The sequence below is a fragment of the Oncorhynchus kisutch genome, linkage group LG30 (genome assembly GCF_002021735.2).
Source record: "Oncorhynchus kisutch isolate 150728-3 linkage group LG30, Okis_V2, whole genome shotgun sequence".
Lineage (NCBI taxonomy): Eukaryota > Metazoa > Chordata > Actinopteri > Salmoniformes > Salmonidae > Oncorhynchus > Oncorhynchus kisutch.
Genome location: NC_034203.2, coordinates 31,458,857 through 31,479,811, shown reverse-complemented (window position 1 = coordinate 31,479,811; position 20,955 = coordinate 31,458,857). Strand labels below are relative to the sequence as shown.

The following is a 20,955-nucleotide window of genomic DNA, read 5'->3' as shown; positions in this document are numbered from 1 at the left end:
ACCGCCATAAAAAAGCCAGACTACGTTTGCAACTGCACATGGGGACAAAGATCGTACTTTTTGGAGAAGCGTCCTCTGGTCTGATGAAACAAAAATAGAACTGTTTGGCCATAATGACCTTCATTATGTTTGGAGGAAAAAGGGGGAGGCTTGCAAGCCGAAGAACACCATCCCAACCGTGATGCACGAGGGTGGCAGCATCATGTTGTGGGGTTGCTTTGCTGCAGTAGGGACTGGTGCACTTCACAAAATCGATGGCATCATGAGGAAAGGAAAATTCTGTGGACATATTGAATCAACATCTCAAGACACCACTCAGGAAGTTAAAGCTTGGTCGCAAATGGGATTTCCAAATGGACAATGACCCCAAGCATACTTCCAAAGTTGTGGCAAAATGGGTTAAGGACAACAAAGTCAAGTCAAGTCCTGACCTTAATCCCATAGAACATTTGTGGGCAGAACTGAAAAAGCATGTGTGAGCAAGGAGGCTTACAAACCCGACTCAGTTACACCAGCTTTGTCAGGAGGAATGGGCCAAAATTCACTCAACGTATTGTGGGAAGTGTGGCGTACAGCAGGTCAGCCACCAGCGGGAGACTCGTCAAGGCCTGGTGACAGACGGAGTCTACATCACAAGGCGATGGCTCCCTCTTCTGGATGTGCCAGGTCTCGCCGGGCTCTCTGGCAAGGACTAATTGGGGCTGATTGTGGTTTGTGAGTAATCAAGGGCTGATTGATCACCAGCTGGACAAGTCCCATAAAGCTGCCGGAAGGGCAGCACATAGTTGGGGATGGTTCCAGAGCTAAAAGGAGGGAGCTCAGTTTTGTTCTCCACAGGATACAGCAAGACCCGGAGCCCAGAAGACAGTATTCCGGAGAGGGTCTCATGTGGGAGACCTTTTGGTTTGTTATTCAAATAAACACCATTGAAACCGAGCAAATGGTACTCTGTCCATGGTACAGTATTGTTAGAGAAGGAGAAACCTTTTATAAATGATTGGGCACAATTGTTATTTTTGGTGTTTATGGGCATATTCAATGTCTCCCTATCCCAGTCTGCTGTCCCCACATGCTTCAAGATGGCCGCCATTGTTCCAGTACCCAAGAAGGCAAAGGTAACTTAACTTAATGACTATTGCTACTTAGCACTCACCTCAGTCATCATGAAGTGCTTTGAGAGACTAGTTAAGGATCATATCACCTCTACCTTACCTGCCACTCTAGACTGACTTCAATTTGCTTACCGCCCCAATAGATCCATAGACGATGCAATCACCATCACTCTGCACACTGCCCTATCCCATCTGGACAAGAGGAATACCTATGTAAGAATGCTGTTTATTGACTATAGCTCAGCATCCAACACCATAGTACCCTGCAAGCTCATCATTAAGCTCGAAACCCTGGGTCTGAACCCCACCCTGTGCAACTGGATCCTGGACTTCCTGACAGGCCTCATTCGGGTGGTGAAGGTAGGAAACATCACCTCCACTCTGCTGATCCTCAACACTGGGGCCCCACAAGGGTACATGTTCAGCCCCCTCCTGTACTCCTTGTTCACCTATGACTGTGTGGCCAAGCATGCCTCCAACTCAATCATCAAGTTTGCAGATGACACAACAGTATTAGGCTTGATTACCAACGATGATGAGACAGCCTACAGGGAGGAGGTGAGGTTTCTGGGAGTGTGGTGCCTGGAAAACAACCTCACTCAACATCAACAAAACAATGGAGATGATCGTGGGTGCACCCCCCTAGCTACATCGACGAGACCGCAGAGAAGGTGGAAAGCTTCAAGTTCCTTGGCGTACACATCGCTGAGATGGACCACCCACACAGACAGTGTGGTGAAGAAGGCGCAACAGAGCCTCTTCAACCTCAGGAGGCTAAACAAACTTTTCTTGTCACCTAAAACCCTCAAACTTTTACAGATGCACAATTGAAAGCATCCTGTCGGGCTGTATCACAGCCTGGTATGGCAACTGCACCGCCCGCAACCAATGCTCTCCAGAGGGTGGTACGGTCTACCCAACGCTTTACCGGGGGCACACTACCCGCCCTCCAGGACACCTACTGTACAGCATCCAATGTCACAGGAAGGCCAAAAATATCAAGGACATCAACCACCCGAGCCACTGCCTGTTCACCCCGCTATCATTCACAAGGCGAGGTCAGTACAGGTGCATCAAAGCTGTTTTTCAGACTCTTGGTTCCAGCTATCTCATGGCCACTAGCACATTAGAGGCTGCTACCTATAGGCATAGACTATACATCTCTGGCCACTTTAAGGAATGGAACACTAGTCACTTTAATGTTTACATATCTGGCATTACTCATCTGATACTGTTTTCTATACTTCTACAGTATATTGGTCCCTTAATGAAGTTTACATATAAGTCACGGTATCTTAGTCACTTAATGTTTACATATCGTGCATTACTCATCTCATATGCACCTCTCCCTATACTGTATTCTATTCTACTGTATCTTAGTCCTTTCTGCTCTGACATCACTCGTCCATACATGTATATAGTCTTAATTCATTCCTACTTAGATGTGTGTATTGGGTATATGTTGTGTAATTTGTTAGATATTACTGCACTGACGAAGCACAAGCATTTCGCTACACCTGCAATAAAAATCTGCTAATCACGTGTATGTGACCCTTAAAATTTGATTTGTTTGGTTAGGTAATTATAACCTGAAGTTGAGTTCACATATTCAGAACTCAAATTATTAATAATTTTCCACACTTATTTTAATCACAATATTCTCCAGTATTATAAGTGCTATTTACAACATGGGATTCAACAAACATTCAAGCAGTACAAGCAGTGTATTAAAAGTATTTAATTTTGGGGGGGCACATTTACAAAAATTAGTGGCAGTGACTTTGAGTCTACTGAGAAACTTGTCTAACACGAGGTGCACTGAATATTGTAGGGATTCTTTCAGATGGTCCCATTTGGACAGGTAAAGGTTTCGAAGCAGTCTGTGTGCAGCAGTGCATTGTCATGATGAGTGGATAGCATGTGCAGTGCAACTCTACACAAGTGTCTGTTTTTCGTTCTTCACAGCATTACCCCCAGTGCTGCTGAAAGACAACGCATCTTTTAGTCCAATTCCCTTCTTTATCCCAGTGTCCAGAGATGTCCCCTCGAAGAGCCGAGCCATGAAGGCAATGCCGTCCTCTCTGATGTAGGATTTTCCAGCAAAGGTGTAGAGAATAGGGTTAGCACAGCTGCTGATGAAGGCTAGAGCGGAGGTCACAGCACGACTGGGCTGCCATACCATATCTAGTCTGCAGAGAGAGGGATAGAGTTCATGTTGCAGTTCAAGTCCTTTTCTTATTGTATGGGTGTTGGTGCTTATGTTAAATTTAACTTTAGCTAAATGGAGGGGAAAGATGTTGGGTTGGTTGTCACATACCTCTTTTTCATTGGTGAGCTGTCATCAAACTGTTCAGCCACCACCTAGGAGAGAAAAAAAGTACAGTCATTCCTTCACTGTAAAATAGTATAACTTTCTATGCTATACACTCCACACTGAGTGAAATTGCAAGATAAACAATACCATATGATCACACACACCTGTATTATGTTATTGAGGTGATATGGCAACCAGAAGATGCCAAACATCACAACGATGGCCAGGATGAGTTTCTCACTGCGGACCTTACGAGGGAACTTGGTCTGTCTGAGGCGTCTCAGGATACAGACGTAGCTGCTCACTATAACCCCGTACGGAACCAGGAATCCCACTACTGTCTCAAAGGTGTACTGGTACACCACCTGAACATGAGAAATTATGTAATGATAAACTGCACACATGTAATGACATGGTGCAACACCAGGCTTATTTGAACACGAATGGGTCTGTCATACCAAGATCAAGCTAAAATGTAAGATTAGTTAGGATTTATGATGTCAGGAAGAAAGGGAGGCTCCTGTGATTTTACTAGTCATATAATGACTGTACCTGTATCAACATGTAAACCTCTTCCTAATCCTGAATAACTATATACTTAAACCAGAAAAAATATATAATGTATCTAACTTCATTATTAACTTAATATTCACTTATCTCTTGAACTTACATATCGAGACCGGGAGTGATTTGAGGCACACACCAGGTGGGTGTTGTTCTGTTCATCATGATCATACCTCACCTGCCTGAACACCAGAGCAGGGATAGAAATTGAGAACACTAGGGCCCAGAGCACAGCTATTGCCCGCACCACCATCTTCTTGCTTGCCAGGGCCGCCACTCGATGGGGCCACACCACTGCAACTAGCCTGTGCAGGCTCATCAGCGTGATGAGGAAGATGGAGGCGTACATGTTAGTGTTGCACAGGTAAAACAGCCCCTTGCACATGGGGTCGCCAAAGTCCCAGTTCTGCCTGGCCAGATAAATTAGGAAGAAGATGGTAAGGCACATGAGAAAGCCGTCGGCGCACGCGAGGTTGAGGATGAGGAGGGTGGTAACGGAGCGTTGGCGGGCACGGGCCAGGATGCTCCAAATGATGAAGAGGTTTCCTGGGACGCCGAGGAGGAAGACCAGGCCCAAGATGAGGGCTCCTATGGCTGTGGTGGCGTCATTACTCACAATGTTGGAATCCTCAACAGTGTCTTCGGTGAAGAGGATAGAGGTGGAAGTGGACTTGAGATAATGGAGGAGGGAACTGCCATTCTTAGCCATAGTGAGGGTTATCGGCTCTGAGGGAGAGAGGGAGAAAGACAGAGTTATCCATGGACTCTAATGGCTACTGTATGTTATCAACCTTCAAGTTGAAAAGTAGCACAGAGCTTGGGTCATTGACAAAGAGTATGACCTACATAAAACACAGTTATCAGTAGACATTTTACTTATTGAAGCTAAGCTAAGAACATATTGTTTTGATGTAAAGGTTTTAGTTGAGGGCTCAAGGTGCTGTCTGTCATCTTCAATCTCTGTGTGATTAAAGAAGGAAGGAGATGGACGAGTCAGAAAAAAGGAGGAAATCAATGTCATTGGCCATTTGTACGGTTATTAGCTCTGAGGTAAAGGGCGAAACAATAGCCCCGTTTGTTTATACCTGTTGCTAACATGTGCCCTTTGTCTTGATCTTTTCTACATTTTGATTGTGCCCAGGCTACATTTCTAGACAGGTGTAGACAATAAAATTGTGATCTGATTGTGATCAGGCACACATTGTGTCTGGATATCAAACAGACCTGGATGGTGAAACCATTTAAATCATCATTATAATCATCACTCTAAAATCATTGACACAGGTAGCACCAATGATTTATGGTATCATTGTCTTAAATAAACTCTGATTATTTTTAAAGAATATCTGTCAAATAGTTTCCATACAGGGAGGCACCAACTTAGTGCTGACACAGTGGAAGGATAAGAAACACATTTTAATACAACGTGTAGACGCGATAAACCTTGATCAGATAGTGATCGGATCCTATTGATCAGATCTCACAAAACTCACGATAGCACAAGGTGTAAACGAGGGTAGAGAGAAAGAGACATATGTTTGGGAAGTACACTCTATATGCAAAACTATGTGGACACCCTTTCAAATTACTGAATTTCAGACACACCCATTGTTGACAGGTGTATAAAATTGAGCAATCGCCATAGACAAACATTGGCAGTAGAATGGCCTTACTGAAGAGCTCAGTGACTTTCAATGTGGCACCGTAATAGGATGCCACCTTTCCAACAAGTCAGTTTGTTAAATTTCTGCCTTGCTAGAGCTGCCCCGGTCAACTGTAAGTGCTGTTATTGTGAAGTGCAAACATTTAGGAGCAACAATGGCTCAGCCGCGAAGTGGTGGGCCACACAAGCTCACAGAACAGGATCACTGAGTGCTGAAGTGCGTGACGCGTAAAAATTGTCTGTCCTCGGGTTGCAACACTTACTACCGAATTCCAAACTGCCTCTGGAAGCAACATCAGCACAATAACTGTTCGTCGGGAGCTTCATGAAATGGATTTCCACGGCCGAGCAGGTGCACACAAGCCTAAGATCACCATGTGCAACAGGAAAGGGCTTTCTGTGGGCCTCCCGAGTGGCGCAGTGGTCTAAGGCACTGTATCGAAGTGCTGAGGTGCCACTACATCCTTGGGTTCTATCCCAGGCTGTGCCACAGCCGGCCGTGACCGAGAGACCCATGGGGCGGTGCACAAATGGCCTACCGTTGTCTGGGTTAGGGAGGGGTTGGCCGGCGGGATTTCCTTGGCTCATTGTGCTCTAAAGAGTCCTTGTGACTCGGTTGTCAGTTGGGCCGTGTTTTCTCTGACACATTGGTGCGGCTGGCAACCATTTAGGGAACGGTTGCCAGCTTTACTGTTTCAACATGACAATGTCCCCATGAACAAAGCAAGGGGCATACAGAAATGGTTTGTCAAGATCGGTGTGGAATAACTTGACTGGCCAGCAGAAATCCCTGACCTTACCCCCATCAAACACCTTTGGGATGAATTTGAACGTAGACTCTGAGCCAAGCCTAATCGCCCAACAGCAGTGTCCGACCACACTAATGCTCTTGTGGCTGAATGGTAGCAAGTCCCTGCAGCCATGTTCCAACATCTAGGAGAAAGTCTTCCCAGAAGAGTGGAGGCTCTTATAGCAGCAAAGGGGGAACTAACTCCATATGAATGAACATGATTTTGCAATGAGATGTTCGACGAGCAGGTGTCCCCATAGTTTTGGTCATGCATGTAGCATATCACAGAACTGTCACCAACTCAAAATTAGGTGGATTGTTTTGCATATGGTTTACACTAGTTTCACGAGTCCATCCTTCCAAATCTCACCTCATTGACGTTAGTGAAGCAGGGCATCCAAGGTCATGTTTACACTGATAGAAATAGCTTTGGGATATAATTCTATTTGAGGTTGGGGCTACATGTTGCTCAACCCTCACTCACTGTTGTATCTTTGCGGTAGACAATGTGTTTGCAGCACACATAAAACATTTTGCCACTGACACAGGCAAGCAAATATTCACATTAGCCCTCCTGGCCAACAGTATATTGTCACAACACAGAGATGGCATGCTAAAACATGCCAAATATTAACGCTGCTCCTTTAAAAGACTCCACTTCGATAGTCATAGACTTCTCTTGATTTCCTCCCTCCTTCTCTCTCTCTCTGTATCTCTCTCTGTATCTCTCTCTGTATATCTCTCTGTATCGCTCTCTGTACTCCACATTGCCAAAATAATTTCCTCTTATCATCACAGGTATTATGCTTGTCTTCCTCCGTGGTGTAATTTCTATTTCTACCCCCAAAAAATTATATTTCTGTAAAGCTATGAAGAGGAAGGACACCAAATAATGGTTCACAGAAGTGGACATTTTGTCAATCAGGCTATGAACAGGGCAACAAGTTTCCACTTGTGCAGTCATTTTGTCAATCAGGCTATGAACAGGGCAACAAGTTTCCACTTGTGCAGTCATTTTGTCAAATAAAAAAAGTGAACAGCAGTGGAAAGTGCATTGTATTATACACTGAGTGTAGAAAACATCTGGAACACCTAATCTGTTGTCTTGCTCATTCACCCTCTGAATGGCACACATACACAATCCCTGTCTCAATTATCGCAAGAATTAAAAATCCTTCTTTAGTCTGTCTCCTCCCCTTCATCTACACTGTTTGAAGTGGATTTCAAAAGCTGACCTTATGTGTCAACATAAGAATCAAGGCAGAGTTACGTCAACAGCAAGGAACACACAGAACCACACAGAGACAGGATTCATTCATCAACACATGGAGATGAGAGGGAAAGAAGATAGATAGATGGAATTGGAAAATAAGAAAATTGGAAATGAATTAGGAATGATTATGAGAGAGAGAGAGAGAGAGAGAGAGAGAGAGAGAACGAAAGAGAAAGAGAGAGAGAGAGAGAGAGAACGAAAGAGAAAGAGAGAGAGAGAGAGAGAGAGAGAGACTGAGAGAGAGACTGAGAGAGAGAATCAAGTATATCCCAGGGAAAAATTCAGGATATTTGCATCCACTCACCTTACTACACAATCAAGACTTCAGAGGATGACGAAGAAGGCAATGGATCTGAGTAGGGTGTGTAACCATATGGTGGCAATAGTTTTGTGTTTATCTATACTCTTTGTTTATCTCTCTTTTCTGACAGCTTGTATCCAACTCCCTCTCTCATTCTATTTTTTCTTTACAACTGCTTGTTCCCCCTGTCTTTCCCTGCTACTGTGTCTAATAAATGTGCTGCTCCACAAGCTGTAACATGCTCTGAAGGGCGAGAGAGGTGTGTCCTTCCTTTAGTCTCCAACCTCTCACTCTCTTTCACACACACACCCTCCACAGCGGTGTTTTTCCTGGTGCCAACCTTCCACCCTTTGTCCTGATCTTGCCAATATTCTGATTGTACCCACATTATCAGACAGGTGTAGAAGATTAAAAGACACATTGTGATCTGAATATGATCTTCCTGACCACCTTTAGAGGTAGTCAGGCACGCATTGTGTCTGCCAACTGGGCACAGACATCAGTTCAATGTCTAGATTTGATTTACATTTAGTTGAGTTGTCAACTAATGTGAATTCAACGTCAACAAAAAATGTCATCATGTCATTGGATTTAGGTAAAAAATACGAAATGCCCTAAAGTCGATTACTTTTGCAAATCCAATCAGTTTTCCACGTTGATTCAACATCCTCACTCATGACATACCCCCTTCTAAGGCACTTATATTTTTTGTCTTGCCCATTTACCCTCTAAATGGCACACTATGTCTCAATTGTCTCAATTTTTGTCTCAATCATCTACAGTGATTGATGTGGATTTAAGAGACTTCAGTAAGGGATCATAGCTTTCACCAGGATTCACCTGGTCAGTCTATGTAAGGGAAAGAGCAAGAAAGGACACCTGTATAGTTGGGGACGGTTGCAGAGGTAACAGGAGTGAGTTCAGATTTTGATCCCCACAGGATACAGTAAGACCCGGAGCCCAGAAGATGGTATCCCGGAGAGGGTCTCATGGGGGATACAGTAAGACCCGGAGCCAAGAAGATGGTATCCCGGAGAGGGTCTCATGGGGGATACAGTAAGACCCGGAGCCCAGAAGATGGTATCCCGGAGAGGGTCTCATGGGGGATACAGTAAGACCCGGAGCCCAGAAGACGGTATCCCGGAGAGGGTCTCATGGGGGATACAGTAAGACCCGGAGCCCAGAAGACGGTATCCCAGAGAGGGTCTCATGGGGGATACAGTAAGACCCGGAGCCCAGAAGACGGTATCCCAGAGAGGGTCTCATGGGGGATACAGTAAGACCCGGAGCCCAGAAGACGGTATCCCGGAGAGGGTCTCATGGGGGATACAGTAAGACCCGGAGCCCAGAAGACGGTATCCCGGAGAGGGTCTCATGGGGGATACAGTAAGACCCGGAGCCCAGAAGATGGTATCCCAGAGAGGGTCTCATGGGGGATACAGTAAGACCCGGAGCCCAGAAGACAGTATCCCAGAGAGGTTCTCATGGGGGATACAGTAAGACCCGGAGCCCAGAAGACGGTATCCCAGAGAGGGTGTCATGGGGGATACAGTAAGACCCGGAGCCCAGAAGATGGTATCCCAGAGAGGGTCTCATGGGGGATACAGTAAGACCCGGAGCCCAGAAGATGGTATCCCGGAGAGGGTCTCATGGGGGATACAGTAAGACCCGGAGCCCAGAAGATGGTATCCCGGAGAGGGTCTCATGGGGGAGACCTATTATTTTCTTTTGAACTATTATTTTAATAAACACCTTTGAAACTGAGCTAATCCTACTCTGTGTCTGATCTGTGCAAATGTTTTGACACAACCCCCTGGTCTGCCACTATATATATATATATATATATATATATACTACTGTTTAAAAGTTTGGGGTCACTTAGAAATGTCCTTTTTTTTGTCCATTAAAATAACATCAAATTGATCAGAGTACAGTGTAGACGTTGTAAATTACTATTGTAGTTGGAAACGGCTGCTTTTGAATGGAATATCTACATAGCCTTACAGAGACCCATTATCAGCAACCATCACTCCTGTGTTCCAATGGCATGTTGTGTTAGCTAATCCAAGTTTATCATTATAAAAGGCTAATTGATCATTAGAAACCCCTTTTGCAATTATGTGAGCACAACGTAAAACTGTTGTCTGATTAAAGAAGCAATACAACTGGCCTTCTTTAGACTAGTTGTGTATCTGGAGCATCAGCATTTGTGTGTTTGATTACAGGCTCAAAATGGCCAGAAACAAAGAACCTTCTTCTGAAACTCGTCAGTCTATTCTTGTTCTGAGAAATGAAGGCTATTCCATGCGAGAAATTGCTAAGAACTGAAGATCTCGTACCACGCTATGGCCTACTCCCTTCTCAGAACAGAGCATACTGGCTCTAACCATAATAGAAAGAGGAGTGGGAGGCCTCGGTGCAGAACTGAGCAAGAGGACAAGTACATTAGAGTGTCTAGTTTGAGAAACAGATTCCTCACAAGTCCTCAACTGGCAGCTTCATTAAATAGCACCCGCAAAACACCAGTCTCAACGTCAACAGAAGAGGCGACTCCGGGATGCTGGCCTTCTAGGCAGAGTTGCAAAGAAAAAGCCATATCTCAGACTGGCCAATAAAAATAAAATATTAAGATGGGCAAAAGAATACAGACACTGGACAGAGGAACTCTGCCTAGAAGGCCAGCATCCCGGAGTCGTCTCTTCACTGTTGATGTTGAGACTGGAGTGATGGTTGCTGATAATGGGCCTCTGTACGTCTACGTAGATATTCCATTCAAAATATGCCATTTTCAGCTACAATATTTACAACATTTACAATATCTACACTGTATTTCTGATCAATTTGATGTCATTTTAATTGACGAAACATTTGCTTCTCATTCAAAAACAAAAGTAACTTTCTAAGATATCTTGATATCTTTATTCAGTTCCCATCTAACACATACACCCAGCCACCAAAACATCCATCCAGTTCTTATCTTTCTCTGGTTTTAGTTCAGTCCTTCCATCTCTGTCATTATCACCTGTATGCCTATTTCCTCTGTGAGTTGAAATATTAAAATATTATCATAAATGCTTCCCACTGGTGTTTGGAGATACTGAACCTATGATGAGAGTTATTTTGTCTGGAATGTTCACTGCGTTCAAAACGTTCCTTCAGATAATGTAGTAATATGTTGGAAACTGAGGCATTTACACCATCATCTCCAATACTGTGGAAAGACTGTTCCACCTTTCTACCACATGGTGGCAATATATCCACATTGTTATATCCTCCTTCCTCTGTCAATTAATTTGACATTCAACCGTTGACATCCAACAGCAACTGAAACCCAGCCTGAGGATTTGACCCACATTAGCATCCTTTCAATTTGTAACACTCATATGCCTCCCAAATATAACCCTACTGGTTATATAAACTCCCCAAAACTATTTTTATCTCTTGCCAAGACCTTATGAAGGCGAGATAATTCTACAATCCTATAGAATAAATCCCAATCCCCCACAATATAAACTACATTTTACCCTAAATAATGAGCAGTCTTTAGTCAATCTTGATTGCGCATAAACATTTACCAAATATAATCATCTTCATTTGGATAGAAGATACTCACATCTCCAAGAGTATGAAAGATAGAAAGTGAGAGAAAAAAGCATCCAGCTCCAGTATAACATGATGATTGTGAGAACTGGAGGGGGGGGGGGGGGTGAGAGAGGGGGGGGGGGGGGGCTAGGGAAAGAGAGGGATTGAGGGAGGGAGAGAGCATGTTTATTTAAGTTTTTCGTCTCCCATCTCAGACAGAGTACAGACTACAGAGGATAATGAGAAACAGATCTTGCAAGGGAGGGAGAGAGAGGAAGGTAGAGGGGAGGGGGGGAGCCTGGGAGAGCAAGGGGAGTAACATGGGGGAGGGAAAAGAAAAAGGCTGAGATGGGTAATGGGAGTAGGAAAGGAGAATGACAAGACAGAGGGGGTAAATCATGTAAACACCACAGGAAACAGCCTGGCCTCCTTATGCTCTCTGAATGACAGCGAAGAATCATGGTCCTTTTTATGACAGAGAGCACAGGGACATACAGTGAGGCCACAGCAAGGAGGAACAGCCCACCAGCCAAACATCTGGCTCAAGAGGGTCACTTCATTACTTTTTTACACTCGAGTTGATACATTTAAAAAGTTTGGTGTTTGAGGGAGGGAGCGAAAACAGAAAACTTCTGGAAATACAAGGATGTACTGTCAAACTATCAGAGGAAATGTAGGCAATAATATATAGGCTATAGCCTACTTAACATATTAGTTATGTTAAGAACTGGGAAAAAGTTTTTAAAAAAACGTAAACTAAGCACAGAATGTGAAAAGAACATCCCGGCTCATGGACACAGGCAGGGGGAAAAGGGGAGAGGGGAGGGTGAGAGGGTCTCATTGACTGACAAACGAAATGTCCAATTGAGATCGAGTAACGGTCCAAACTGGGCTGGGCAACTCACCCAAAGGCAATTAAGGGTAAAGGACGACAAAATATTTGATACACTTTTTTTTCTGGTCGGATAGAAGAAAGGATGGCGACAGAGCATTAGAATTAAAGACTGGTAGATAGCCTGTGATGATAGAGGAATAGATAGATACCGGTCCTATGGCTAACGGACTTCAAAGAACTCAACGATATATTTATTTAAATCTGTCTTCTCCAAAACTTCGAATGAAAAGGACCAAGGAAATTATCATTATGAAATAACACAGCAGATCACACTATCTGTTCAACTGGGAGTTCTCTTCATCCGTTTCGCAGACTTTTTTTCTCTTGCTGTGGGGATGGGGGCTGCGCCGGGTTCTGGTTGGGAGGAGGGGGAGTTCGAGTTCAAGTTGGTTTTTGAGGAGGACCCGACGCGCCAACTCCGGGGCCCATCCCCGCTGTGCAACGCGGACCAGGAGCACACTATCGTGGGGGAGAGGACAGAGAGCGCCCTGTCGCTCCTAGAGTCGAGCAATACTGGTTAGAACCCTTTCTTGAATAGTGTGTGTGAATGTTTGTGAATGTGGGAGAGATTGACCGAGAGAGAGATTGACAGATAAGGAAAGGAAGATTGAAGGCCGTTCAATGGTCCCCAATGTAGGCAACTCATCCACAACGTAGAGACATTCCTGTGTGTGGTGTATATAATGTGAATGATTTAGTTGACTTGTTCTGAGTAGTTTATCATTTATTTGTACAATTATTTGGCCTAATGTTCTCTCTCTCTCTACCCAGGTATAGATGAGTTATGTGTCTGATCAGGGCTCTCCAACCCTGTTCTTTGAGAGCTACCCTCCTGTAGGTTTTCACTCCAACCCCAGTTGTAACTAACCTGATTTGGTTGATCAACCAGCTAATTATTAGAATCAGACACGCTAGATTGGGGTTGGATTGAAAAACTACAGGACAGTAGTTCTCCAGGAACAGGGTTGGAGAGCCCCGGTCTGGATGTACTGTATGTGCACACGTGCTTATCTGTGTCTGGGGGATGTGTGTTCATGTGCATGGAGTTCTTGTGTTCTGTAGCCTACTATGTGTGCTGTGTATTGCATGCTTGTGTGTGTGTGTGTGTGTGTGTGTGTGTGTGTGTGTGTGTGTGTGTGTGTGTGTGTGTGTGTGTGTGTGTGTGTGTGTGTGTGTGTGTGTGTGTGTGTGTGTAAGAGCAGAACTCAATGTGGTTTTAATCAGCTGTGCGTGTGAGTGGAGTTAACAGCTGCCATCTGGATGGAACCGCAATCTCTGTTTACTGAGCATGCACCACATACACACCTCCCTCTCCTCTCCTCTCCTCTCCTCTCCTCTCCTCTCCTCTCCTCTCCTCTCCTCTCCTCTCCTCTCCTCTCCTCTCCTCTCCTCTCCTCTCCTCTCCTCTCCTCTCCTCTCCTCTCCTCTCCTCTCCTCTCCTCTCCTCTCCTCTCCTCTCCTCTCCTCTCCTCTCCATCTACTATCCCTCTACTCTCTTTCTGTCTCCCTCTCCTCTCCCTCCGTTCTGCCTCTCCTCTCCCTCCGTTCTCCCTCTCCTCTCCCTCCGTTCTCCCTCTACTCTCCCTCCGTTCTCCCTCTCCCTCTCCTCTCCTCTCCCTCTACTCTCCCTCTGCTCTCCATTTACTATCCCTCTCCTCTCCTCTCCTCTCCTCTCCTCTCCTCTCCTCTCCTCTCCTCTCCTCTCCTCTCCTCTCCTCTCCTCTCCTCTCCTCTCCTCTCCTCTCCTCTCCTCTCCTCTCCTCTCCTCTCCTCTCCTCTCCTCTCCTCTCCTCTCCTCTCCATCTACTATCCCTCTACTCTCTTTCTGTCTCCCTCTCCTCTCCCTCCGTTCTGCCTCTCCTCTCCCTCCGTTCTCCCTCTCCTCTCCCTCCGTTCTCCCTCTACTCTCCCTCCGTTCTCCCTCTCCTCTCCTCTCCTCTCCTCTCCTCTCCTCTCCTCTCCTCTCCTCTCCTCTCCTCTCCTCTCCTCTCCTCTCCTCTCCTCTCCTCTCCTCTCCTCTCCTCTCCTCTCCTCTCCTCTCCTCTCCTCTCCTCTCCTCTCCTCTCCTCTCCTCTCCATCTACTATCCCTCTACTCTCTTTCCGTTCTCCCTCTCCTCCCTCCGTTCTGCCTCTCCTCTCCCTCCGTTCTCCCTCTCCTCTCCCCCTCACTCCTTTCCCCTTTCAGCTTTTGATACACACCCCTCTCACCCACTAAAGCATTTATTTCCTGCCCACACTGGCATACAACTCGTATACCACACCCCAACCTAGGGATGTTACCACAGTGTATATTGTACCTTATAACTGATGCACTAGGCTGACCAATGATCCATACTGGAAAGTGATGCACACAGTGCTCTACAGTGAACCTAACTGTCCCGTACTGTCTATTGCACCACAGCAGGGAAATGTTTGATGTAAAAACACAAATATGGAACATTTACTTACCTATTTTATAAACAACCTTAAGCCCCCTCTATGTTATTTCTGAAGCAATAGAGTTAGGGTATGTTTTTTATAGTTGTAGTGGACATAACTGGTTACTCTGAAACTTTAATGTATTCTAGATCTGTACCATCTCTTTACGGTGAACTCAGTAGGCTAAAGCTTACCATGTCAACCTGTAACTGGGAGACTACTAACAACCCTCTCCAACATTTTTGTTTGGTCACAGAGAGCCACCTGGATACCACTCACGTAGGCCAGCCAATCGGCATCCCTACCCCAACGTATTCTTCAGCAAGTCAAAGGGCTGGGATGCATTCCCCGCCCCCCAGGCGTGCCTTGGTGAGGGAGTTCAGTGGGACCTATGAGAGCCTTCCAGCGAGATCTGTACAGGTGAGCGAATCGGAGATGTTACTCTCCTGGTCAGTGAGAGTGGGACAGTGACTCATAAATGTATGTCATAAATGATGCTAAAAGCCATACAGTTCCCTACAGTATGGTTGCCTGACGACTCCAACAATTCTTTCGCTGCTCTATGTTCGCAACATACTTCAGTCTGAGACTGTCATCATTGAAGTCATTTGTGGTGAAAATGAAGGGTGTTGTACAAAAGAAAGTCATCAGCGATTGGATCATCAGTAACCAATCGGAGTATAAAAGCCAATTACGAATGTTTATTTATTTGAGTGATATTTTATTTTAATGATTTTGTGATATTCAATTACGATCTTGTCTTATCGCTGCAACTCCAAAACGGGCTCGGGAGAGGCGAAGGTTGAGTCATGCGTCCTCTGAAACATGACCTGCCAATCCGCGCTTCTTAACACCTGCCCTCTCAACCCGGAAGCCAGCTGCACCAATGTGTCGGAAGAAACACTGTTCACCTTACGACCGAATTCAGCCTGCAGGTGCCCGGCCCTCCACAAGGAGTCGCTAGGGCGCGATGAGCCAAGTAAAGCACCCCCGGCCAAATCCTCCCCTAACCTGGACGACGCTGGGCCAATTGTGCGCCGCGCTATGGGACTCCTGGTCACGGCCGTTGTGACACAGCCTGGGATCGAACTCGGGTCTGTAGTGACGCAGTGCCATTGAGCGCTGCGCCCATGACAAATTTCCTAAATGCCACTTTACCCATGTGTGTTCTGAATCTGGCCCAACCCATCGGTTTATGGGACCAATCAGAACGGTTAGAATGTGTATGCATTCTATAAATTTTTGGGGAGGTACTCAGATCCCCACTCATTGCGGAGAAGAAACTAACGGCCGTGGGGGTGGCGTAGCGTTTGACCGGAACCGGTTGGGTAGGCAGGCAAACACTATGGTCCCTGCATTTCTCTATTGTTAATGTTCTAACTTCTCTCTCTCTCTCTCTCTCTCTCTCTCTCTCTCTCTCTCTCTCTCTCTCTCTCTCTCTCTCTTTCTCTCTCTCTCTCTCTCTCTCTCTCTCTCTCTCTCTCTCTCTCTCTCTCTCTCTCTCTCTCTCTCTCTCTCTCTCTCTCTTTCTCTCTCTCTCTCTCTCTCTCTCTCTCTCTCTCTCTCTCTCTCTCTCTCTCTCTCTCTCTCTCTCTCTCTCTCTCTCTCTCTCTCTCTCTCTCTCTCCCATCTCTCTCCCAGGTGTCAGAGTCCCATGTTTTGGAGTGCCCTAGCATCCAGATCACCACTATCTCCCCAGAGGATGACACTGCCCCAGCAGGAAGTAACTTCTGGGACACAGGAGGTGGATGGGACAGGGAGCGCCTCTACCTTCCCCTAATGGACCCATTCTGCTACCGCGAAGGCAGCACCGGCGCTGGGTCCCTGAGCCCAAGCCCTGCCTCCAGCCCCTCCTCTCGCGGCTGGCTCAGTCCTGCGTCCAGCTGTGATTCGCTGCTGGTGGAGGAGGAGGAGCTCAATGAGGTCACCTCCCATTTCTGCCTGTCACCCTCCTCCCGGCCCACCTCACCGGGGGGTAAGAAGCGCAGGAACTCCCCTCTGGCCTCCCCCTGCACGTCCCGCAGGAGCAGCTACTCTGAGGACCACTCCTGTACCCTGGAGGGAGAAGACTCCACCTCTCAGTCACAAGCTCACAACAGCAGCTTTGAGCTGAGCATTCCACAGAAAACTAGGAAGACGTCACTGGAGCAGGTAAGGTGGCTGGCTGGTGGTTCTTAGAACTTAGGTTCCATAGGGGTTTGTCTTGATGCTCAACCAGAAATCCATTGTTTGTGTCCTCCAGGTCTCCCCCAGGGATGTGGAGCAGGAGCAGGGTCCAGCCCATAGCTCCCACTGCCCACTGCCAGAGCCACTGCAGCAAAGGAGAGAGGTTGCATCCATGGGCATGGACTACCTGTCTGTGCCCCCTGCTCTGGGTTGGGGGAGGACCAGAGCCAGCGCCCACAGCCCTATGTTCAGGTTACACACTATGTTTATACAGTATCCCTCAACACTGTGTTGACTTGCCATTATTATTGTTTGGATGGCCAGGATAGCCCGCTCCGCCCACACATCTGACAGGTCCATTGTTCTTACAGATCCAATGCTCTACCGCCACTTGATTGGCCACTGCCAACTCAGTTTGACCAATATGAGTTGCGTATCGACGTGCAGCCCCGCCCACACCACCGAGCCCACTACGAGACAGAAGGAAGCAGAGGAGCCGTCAAGGCATCACCAGGGGGACATCCGGTTGTTACGGTATAATAAATGGATTAAATTAAAGAAAGCTTGATTTGTTTATGGCTTCAATCCCAGACTAACATATACAGTATATATCTAAACAACAGCTCTCTTCTCTCCCAGCTGACTGGATACACAGAGAGACAGCCCCTCTCTTTGCAGGTGTTTGTGGGAACAGCTGATGACAGGTCCATCCGGCCTCATCCTTTCTATCAGATACACAGGTAGGTTACCGTGCAACAATACACCAATCAATCTATGATAGTATGTGCTACATCAGTGTTTTGATGTGTTTTTGTTTTTATTGTTAAGATGCTTCTTTTGATCCTCAGGGTAACAGGTAAGATGGTGGGTACTGCCAGTCAGGAGAGTGTACAGGCTGGCACCAAAATACTGGACATCCCCCTCAACCCAGAGACCAACATGACTGCCCTGTGAGTATCTACCAGAGAGATAAAGCTCATAGATATCAACGGCTTTGTATGGGGGTAACTGAGTAGGCAGAAAGAATAGCTTTCCTGTATGTGTGTAAATACTAGGATGCGCTTTTACATGCTATTTTGCACTGTGTGAGTGTCTGTCTGTGTGCTGAGTATAACAGCCTATCTCTGTTTCAGCATTGACTGCGCTGGCATTCTGAAGCTGAGGAACTCGGACATCGAGCTGAGGAAAGGAGAGACAGATGTAGGGAGGAAAAACACGCGTGTGCGCCTAGTGTTCCGTACCCACCTCCCCCTTGGCCTTCCCGTGGCCCCACCTGGACGGATGCTGGCCCTGCAGGTTACCTCCGTGCCTATTGAGTGCTGTGAGTATGGCAGGTAGCCTAACGGTTAGAGCGTTGGGCCAGTAACTGAAGGGTTGCTGGTTTGAATACCTGAGTCAACAAGGTGAAAAATCAGTCGATGTCCCTTTGAGCAAGGCACCTAATCCTTATTTGTTCTAGGGGTGCTGTGGCTGACCCTGTAAAACAACACATTGTGACAATGCAAAACTTCTTTTTTTCTCCCTGTCCAGTCTCTTACTTTGAGCTTGTATTTTGATAAGGTTTCTGAATATCCTAGTGAATCATCTGTATTCTGTCCTCTCTCTCTGTGTCTCGCTGTGTCTCGCTGTGTCGCTCTGTGTCTCTCTGTGTCTCGCTGTGTTTCTCTGTGTCTCTCTGTGTCTCGCTGTGTTTCTCTGTCTCTCTTTGTCTCCTCAGCCCAGCGCTCTGCTCAGGAGCTGCCAGTGGTGGAGTCAGTCAGTGTCATATCGTGCTCTGTGGAAGGAGGGGAGGAGCTACTGTTGGGTGGATCTAACTTCCTGCCCATGTCCAGAGTGCTTTTTATGGAAAGAGGGACAGGTAAAGGGTTCGGGATAGGGGAAGTTAGGATTTTTAATGAAAATTAATCTTAGGTTCCCACAAAGATAGGATAACATAACATTTGTGTGTGCATGTTCTTCTTTTCTTCAATGTGCACCATCCATGAAATGAGGTATAATTAATATCCTTATTTAGCAGATGGAAAGCTACAGTGGGAAGAGGAGGCACATGTTGACCGTGACAACAGTAGTGAGGTAAATAGTATGTTTCTGGGTCTATTTGTGTTTCAGCGGACATGTATTAAAACTGTAATGTACATTGTTCATATTGTCATCCCACAGTGCTTGCTGTGTGTGCAAATTCCAGCCTATGGTGACCTGTCTGTGAACCGCCCAGTATCTGTGTGCCTTTATGTCTCCAACGGGAAGAGGAAAAGGAGCAGCACTCACTGTTTCAAGTATCTGCCGGGTGAGTCTCCCTTCACTTCATCCATCAGTCTCTCAGCTTAGACTGGAACTATCTTTGTTGTTTTTGGTTCATTTTGAACAATTTATCCTGATGGTATTTATCTACAAGGTTAGGGGCTTATTACCACTTATTTTCTCTCCCTCTCTCACTCTCACGCTCTCTCTCTCGCCCTCAGTCATGTTTAAAGAGGATGACCCTCTGCTCTCGCATCCCTCTGTCTTGCCCCTGGAGGGGGTGACACTCTGCTCCATGGGGGGGTCCAGCAGGGTGGACAGTGGTCTGCACCTGAGGAATGATCCCACGCCCAAGGAGAGAGGGCTAGCTTTGCACCTGCCCCCCTACCCTTCAGCCTACTCTCCCCCCTACCAAGGCCATGGCTACCAGGAGGAGTACTGCCACAAGCCTGAAGCTGTGGGTGACAGCAGAGGTTCTCTGTCAGAAAGACGCCCCAGCTTTGAGAACTTGGAGCTGGGCTTCACCGAGCTACTGCCTCCCCTGTACCCCAGAGTCTCCCAACCTCCCTCTCCCTCCCCATGGCTGGACTCCCCATACCTGTCCTCCTCCCCCTCTCCCTCCCACTCCTCCTCTCTGAGTCCCTTCCCCGCAGGCAGCCCCATCTCCTCCTCCTCTCTTCCCCCCATGACTACCTCACCCTACCCCCACTACCCCTACCCTCAGGAGGTCTGCCCCTCGCCTCCTTCCAACTCCAGCCCGTATCAGGACTTCTACCCACCACCATACTCCCACAACGAGGTATGGGACCACCAGGGCAGGGGACCTCGGGAAAGGGAGGCTCAGGCTGGGTCTAAAATGCAGACGACCCCCCTGGAATTTGCCAGCTCATCATCTATTCACCACATTACATTAGAGGAAGGTGAGAGGTTTGCATGTACAGTACGAAGTTCTAATTGATATTGATCTCCATTGTTACAAGAATAACAATACATATAATATAACATGTTTGATGGATTGATATACAGCATAAATTAATGTCTAAACTTCTGACTGGCTGCTGTGTCTTTTTGACTACAGTGACTGAGTTCATAGGAGAAGACATCAGATCGTTCCAGTCGGGCTCACAGACGGACAGCCAACCAGGATGACAAGCTCAGTACTCTCCTGTCTGGTTCAGTTGTTATAGTATGAAGCGCTTTATTGCTACCATATCACACCTTTTTCTATGCACTTGGTTTATGATGTATTGCTCAAATATGACAATACTGAATGGGGATTAAATGGCAAGGGCACAGTTGTAAGTATGATTACAGATACATTTTACCGTTTATATAAGGGAGACAAATGTTTTTAACCAGTTTTCAATATAAATTATACAAGTAAATGTGTGTTATTGGTCTGTTTGTGGATATGGTTTTGTGTGTGCTTGAATAGCCGATCTCTCTCCTCCTGAGGGTAACATCTATTATCACTGAAGATAAGTAAGTTTCATTAGGCCCATGTATGCATACAGCCTAAAGCTAGGCTAGAGTGGCTGAGTGAATGCAGTCTGGACTCTATGGAGGCTCATTGTGTCAGAGACGCTGTAGAAGAACAGATCTCCTGCCCTGTGATCCAGGTACACTCTTATCCTA

General features: G+C 46.4%; 2 protein-coding genes across 4 annotated transcripts; one reads left to right on the top strand and one right to left on the bottom strand.

The window, feature by feature from the left end:
- Positions 1-2,834: 2,834 nt before the first annotated feature.
- ltb4r2b (leukotriene B4 receptor 2b) lies at positions 2,835-11,700 on the bottom strand. Of its 2 annotated transcripts, none has more exons than XM_020467519.2 (5): positions 11,631-11,700; positions 4,097-4,716; positions 3,591-3,791; positions 3,430-3,473; positions 2,835-3,301 (listed from the first exon to the last, which is right to left on the bottom strand). In XM_020467519.2, exons 2-5 carry the CDS (start codon positions 4,697-4,699, stop codon positions 3,046-3,048), a joined length of 1,104 nt encoding a protein of 367 aa, XP_020323108.1. In that variant the 5' UTR covers positions 4,700-4,716; positions 11,631-11,700; the 3' UTR covers positions 2,835-3,045. The 2 variants fall into 2 exon arrangements, with proteins under 2 accessions (XP_020323108.1, XP_020323107.1); XM_020467518.2 differs by lacking the exon at positions 11,631-11,700 and adding an exon at positions 8,021-8,259.
- A 782-nt stretch (positions 11,701-12,482) lies between these two features.
- nfatc4 (nuclear factor of activated T cells 4) lies at positions 12,483-20,718 on the top strand. 2 transcript variants are annotated; one of them, XM_031810636.1, is made up of 13 exons: positions 12,483-13,010; positions 15,170-15,333; positions 16,555-17,064; positions 17,156-17,331; positions 17,451-17,613; positions 17,719-17,819; positions 17,928-18,029; positions 18,213-18,400; positions 18,797-18,937; positions 19,094-19,152; positions 19,240-19,366; positions 19,542-20,240; positions 20,399-20,718. In XM_031810636.1, the coding sequence occupies exons 1-13, from the start codon at positions 12,830-12,832 to the stop codon at positions 20,467-20,469; spliced, it is 2,682 nt and encodes an 893-aa protein (XP_031666496.1). In that variant the 5' UTR covers positions 12,483-12,829; the 3' UTR covers positions 20,470-20,718. The 2 variants fall into 2 exon arrangements, with proteins under 2 accessions (XP_031666496.1, XP_031666497.1); XM_031810637.1 differs by having other exon boundaries at positions 12,484-13,010; positions 19,097-19,152.
- Positions 20,719-20,955: the final 237 nt, after the last annotated feature.